Consider the following 6,000-nt stretch of genomic DNA (forward strand, 5'->3'; position numbering starts at 1 on the left):
AAAATGGCCGGTATCAACACTAGTGTCTGTGTTGTATTAGAATAGGGAATAATAGCCTACAGCAAAATCTTAACACTATTTGCACTTTCAAAAACTTAAACAGCCTACAAATAGCCTATTGTTAATGTAGTAAATCAATAATGAAAAGGGTTTTTCCTACGTTTTTCAGATCGCCTGGTTTTCAGACTAGCCTATGTGCATGTATTTGAGCAAGGCCTACTTATTGTGGCTAAATAATTCGAACTTTTCTAAATATTAGAACACGTAAACTACAAAAAAAAGGCAAATGCAATCAGTAGCCTAAATATTGATTCCTGGAGAGAGAGCTGTGTGTAAGAGAGAGCGAGATGTGATGAATAATTACCTTACACGTTCTTATTGGTTTATAGACTTTTACAATTATTTTTTTATTTTTTTATTTTAAAAGTACGATGTAGGCTACTTGGCCAATTTAATTAATGCGATTTTTTTAAAGGAGGGGGTGAGGCTATTATTTTATTTAAGTGTATTAAATAAAACTGCGTTCTGGGGTTTAATTCCCAAGTTTAGCAAACCAGTAAAATGTATTGTTTGTCACGGACCAGGGTTATCTGTTTCATGAGGTGTCTGAGATACTCCAGCAAAATATACATTTCTTTCACGCTGATGACTGTCCACTCCAGGTTTTCTTGCTCTCCAAGATGACCTGTCAAGCGGATTACCGCAGAAAGAGATTAATGGTGGAGGCGGGTTGCAATAATAATCGTTTTGTTTGATGTGACAACTTTGATAGGCGTTGATTTACTTACAAACTGATAGGCTTTTAATTGAGCGCCTCCATCCAGTGAGAGATGAAAGGCAAAGCGCATTGAAAAGCTGCCCGATTGCCCCGGAGCCTCAATACTGATTAGCCGTCTCAGCGGTGAATAGTTCAAGGCTTTTTAAACTTCTTTTCTCAAAGGTCTGACAGATCATTTCTCTTTCTTTTATGTATTTTGGTATTGTCAAATAAAATGAATAATTTTATTGTGTGTAAATAAAATTTAGTTGACATGAATGGAAAAAACGTCTGGACTATTTTTTATTATTATTGTATTCTTGTGTCTTTTAACATTCAGAGTTAAAGTTTTGTTGGGTTTTGCTTGAGGCAACGCAATAACCTACAAGTGAAGTTTACATTTGTGCAAAACATGTAGTGTCCGGAAAGACCTGAAACTGCATGTGAGACAAGGAAAATATAATTTGAAGTAGCTATATCATGTACACCTGTCTGAAACTTAGCCTCGGCATGTTTAAAACTGGTTTTCACAACACATCGACTTTTCTTTCTTTTTAATTCAATAGTAGGCCTAGGCTACTTGCAGAGGAAAATAAGTTATACACATAGGCCTAGGCTATATAGGCTAGCCTGTAAAAAAATAAATCCGTAAAATAACAGAAAAAGTTTAAACAATTATACAAATGGTAATGGACATAAAAATGACAACAGGTTAGGCATGAAATTGTTTTGTTAATGTAAAATAAAATTAGCTAACACACATGTTATAGGCTAACCTATAGCCTATAAAGTAAGCAAAATATTTACATTAATTGCTTGCCTCGTGTTTTTATTTTATAACTTTTTTTGTTAGTCCTATAAAAGTAAAATAATTATGACGCTCTCAAAAAGTAGCTACTTCAAAATATATATATTTTTTACTATTTTTTTACACTCAGCAGCTGTATTTCTAAATAAACTATAGGCTATGATTAATGTCCAGTTGTTGATTTTCTATTTCTACTTCAATTGAAGAAAAAGATGAAAGAAAAAAGAAACACGGGGAAAGGGTTCTTGTCTTACCACAGGTTTTAAACAAAACCTTTCCAAACTGAATCAAACAGAGAAGCTGCCCCTCAAATTAAGTGACTGTTCTCCGGGATGCTTCTTTTGCCCTTTTCTCTGTCACTCGCGGCACATAATCAGCTTCAAAAGCTGACGTGAAGTAAGAAAAGGATTGACAGCAACTGACAAATAACTGATTGATTGTGGTCGAGCAGAATTGACAGTTGACGGAGGGGTGGGGATAGAAATAGAAGGGCGGTCTATATTATATTGAAAACATGTGACATTCACATCCCTCTATCACTGCATTGGTCTGCTCTTGTCAACGCTTGTCTGATTGGGGAATTCAAACACTACACGTTGATCTTGTGTTTATAGTCTGATGTTTTAGCCCGTTCACATAAGGTAGGCTAACGGTAAAAAAAAAGAAAAAGAAAAAAGACTAAAGGCACACAACATCTTAGAAAAAAAAAGACTAGGCTACATTTAAAATCATACAATAAATAACATCAAAAGGAAAAATGGTTACTAAAAATGTAGGTCTTATAGCCTACAAAGAGCTAAGTGCCTATAATAAAAATAATAAAAAGGAATCTCCCAAACTTTAATGTTTTAATTCTGTTTTTGTTGATGGTGTTAATCATCATCGGTAAATATGGAGCTTAATCTTATTAAGGCCTACAAAAGAGACGAAGAGTAAATACATGAGAGAATTATTTACTCTTTTAAAAAATGGCAAAATTATGGAAGCATGCTCGTGAAAATGAATAGCGAGCAGTTTAAATCTCATTTTTAACAGAGACATCGGCGTGAACGACAACCTACATATTGTGCAAAATCTCCTCCCCCAAGTTGTCAAAATAGAGGCGCTTGCAGGAGGAGGAACGTCACATCCCCTTGACCCTCCAATCACCTCGGGGTCCCATTTGATTGGAAGGCGGCAAGGGCTTTAATCTCGGACTAATTCAGCTGCTTTTGAAGTGAAAATTTCTACCAGTTCTTGGTTTGGGAGGACAAGCGCGCGGACCTACGGGAAGAGACAGAGCGCGCGCTATGCCTTTGGTGTCACACGCGGTTCCGGATCTGCAATAGCCTCGCGCTTTGCTCCATGCGGATTATACTATTTATCTTTATTTCTACTATTTGAATGAAGATTACGGCATAGTGTTTTTTTATTTATTAATCTGATAAATGAAATACCAACAAAATACATGAGAATTGGGTCATGATCACATCGCCTTCTGCTTCTGCTTCAAGAAATAGTGATACTGATCTAGTCTGGGAAAGCACCAGCAGCAGCTCTCGGAATAACAACTCCGCGGTCGTCTGCAAGCCTTTTCTCCATTCCGTCCCTCCTTCGGACCCTTTACGGCAAGCTAACCGAATTCCCATAAAGATTTTGAAAATGCTTACTGCACGCACAGGACACATTTTACACCCTGAATATCTTCAGCCATTGCCATCCACCCCGATTAGTCCAATTGAGGTAAGATGCGTATATTTGCTGTTTCATAAGCTGTTCATGATATTTGACAAGTCCGCATTCTATTTTGTCGGAGAAATGACGGAGCATTACGAGAATCTTGGATTAGACGTTGCGGGGCTGGGTGGATAAAATGAATAAAATCCAATAGCCAACATCGTATTTTAATTTGACACATTTTCTCTTTAATCCAGCTAACATTGTAAACGCGCTTTTGGCACGGGCTTCCAGTCCGTTTCGCGCGATGCGCACATTATCGACTCGCTTAAAACGCTCAAATAGAAGCGACGAGTCGTTTAGGGAAGTTTATTTGTTGTTTATTTAGACAAATGCCTTGTAATGATTGTGCTTTTACATATTTGTGGTGTTTACGTCCTTTATTTTTATCTGTCCTCGCAGCTCGATGCCAAGAAAAGTCCTCTGGCTCTTCTTGCGCAAACGTGCTCTCAGATCGGCAAACCGGACCCTCCACCCTCCTCCAAACTCTCCTCGGTTACATCAAACGGATCTAACGATAAAGAGTCGAAATCTGGCCCTTTAAAACTGAGTGACATCGGTGTGGAAGACAAATCCAGCTTCAAGCCGTATTCCAAGCCATCGGATAAGAAGGACTCGTCTTCTGGGGTGTCTAACGGAGAGAAATCTGGTTTCCGTGTGCCTAGCGCCACCTGCCAGCCATTCACTCCCAGGACTGGCAGCCCGAATTCCAGCACTTCGGCTTCCCCGATGCCGTCAGATGGAAAGGGAGAGAGAGACGAAAAGAAAGAGTCTGATTGTAATAAAAACTGCACCTCGGACGGATCTGCACCGACCAGCATCAGCCATAGCAGGATAAGCGTGAGCTGTGCGGGAATTAACGTGGAGGTCAACCAGCACCAGGAGACCACATCAGGATCCAAAGCAGCGACGTCGGAGTCCTCTTGTGTCACCTCTTCATCCTCAGCCTCCGTCCTGGGGTCAGGACTTGTAGCCCCCGTTTCTCCGTACAAACCCGGCCAGACAGTTTTCCCTCTACCCCCGGCTGGCATGACGTACCCTGGCAGTTTAGCAGGGGCCTACGCCGGCTATCCCCAACACTTCCTGCCCCACGGTGGAAGTCTGGTCAATGCACAGCTCGCCAGCCAGCTGGGCTGCAGTAAAGCTGGCTCAAGCCCCCTAGCCGGGGCATCCCCTCCATCCATAATGTCAGCCAGCCTTTGTAGAGACCCTTACTGCTTGAGTTACCACTGTGCCAGCCACTTGGCCGGTGCGGCCGGAGCTTCCTGCACACACGACTCGGCGGCTGCTTTGAAGTCCGGATATCAACTCATGTACCCAACACACCCTTTGCACGGGGTTCACTCATCGCCGCCATCTTTTGGTGGACACCCTTTGTATCCCTATGGGTTCATGCTGCCCAACGACCCTCTTCCGCATGTGTGTAACTGGGTGTCAGCTAACGGACCTTGTGACAAGCGTTTCTCATCCTCCGAAGAACTTCTTAACCACCTGCGGACGCACACCGCGTTCACCGGGACCGAAAAGTTTATATCGGGTTATCCCAGTTCATCATCTTTAGCTAATGCTGCCGCCGCAGCAATGGCATGCCATATGCACATGCCGCCCTCAGGAGCCCCTGGGAGCCCCGGGACACTGACACTTAGGAGCCCGCATCATGCGTTAGGACTAAGCAGCCGCTATCACCCGTATTCAAAGAGTCCGTTGCCTACTCCCGGCGCACCGGTTCCAGTACCTGCCGCGACCGGTCCTTATTATTCTCCCTATGCACTGTACGGTCAAAGACTCACCACAGCAGCAGCGCTTGGATACCAGTAAAAAACAAAACAAACAGACTCTGTCCAAATTTATAGATTATAAAGATTGAAATATAAAGACTTTTATATCATCGCGCCACTGAAGGACTGGATCCGTGGACTCACTGTATTTATTTATGTCAGCTTAAAGCGGACAATAATACAAATGAAAATATTTGAGAAACTCAAAAGTGCATTACATGAACTCTGTAGATAACGTGAAACACATGTTAGAGTACTAATAAAATAGGGGTCTTCAGTTGGATGTTGATTTGGAATTGCTATGATTGTATTGTTCGTTATTATTTAATGTCTCATTGAAAAGAAGATAATTTACATGCATGTTTGTTTCTTAAATCCCAAATTGTCCACATGATTTGAAATTGCCGTTATTTTTCAGGTGTTCACCACGGAGAGAGAATTGGTATTTTTTGTATGTATTCTGGAAAAATAAGAAACAATTCTGTTCCATATTTCTGTCTTCAGTACTATTCATTAACCAAACATCACCAAAACTCAACTCAAACTAAATTCTGTCATTTGAGTAGCCTATTTTGATTTTGCCGTTTTAAATACAAATCATGTAGCTTATTTCCATGGTTGCAGCCTTTTTCAGGTTTTACAGTTCTACTAAACGATTTAACTTCGAATAAGATAAGAAAAAAAAAAAATTCGTCGGTGTCTGAGATTTTATTATTCTTATTTTTCTAATGACTGACCCAGCCATCAGAATTGAAAGTTTGGTATAACGATGTTAAGAAATGACGCCAGAACACGTTTGAAATAATTTCAGGTTATGCATTGAAGTTTATAAATAAAAAATAGATTATTTCTAAATACAAAAATAAATGTAGAAATTGCCACTTTATTTCTTACTGGGCGACGATAAATTAATCAAGGGGTTGTGCCATCTTTTTTCATAT

The 6,000-nt window shown here is 40.4% G+C and overlaps 1 protein-coding gene across 1 annotated transcript; it reads left to right on the plus strand.

The window, feature by feature from the left end:
- The first annotated feature begins 2,714 nt into the window (after positions 1-2,714).
- On the plus strand, positions 2,715-5,550 carry znf503 (zinc finger protein 503). Its single transcript, XM_082154060.1, has 2 exons — positions 2,715-3,287; positions 3,684-5,550. Exons 1-2 carry the CDS (start codon positions 3,027-3,029, stop codon positions 5,097-5,099), a joined length of 1,677 nt encoding a protein of 558 aa, XP_082010186.1. The 5' UTR covers positions 2,715-3,026; the 3' UTR covers positions 5,100-5,550.
- Positions 5,551-6,000: the final 450 nt, after the last annotated feature.

The sequence above is a fragment of the Leuciscus leuciscus genome, assembly GCF_965113295.1.
Source record: "Leuciscus leuciscus genome assembly, chromosome: 22".
In the NCBI taxonomy this organism is placed as follows: Eukaryota; Metazoa; Chordata; class Actinopteri; order Cypriniformes; family Leuciscidae; genus Leuciscus; species Leuciscus leuciscus.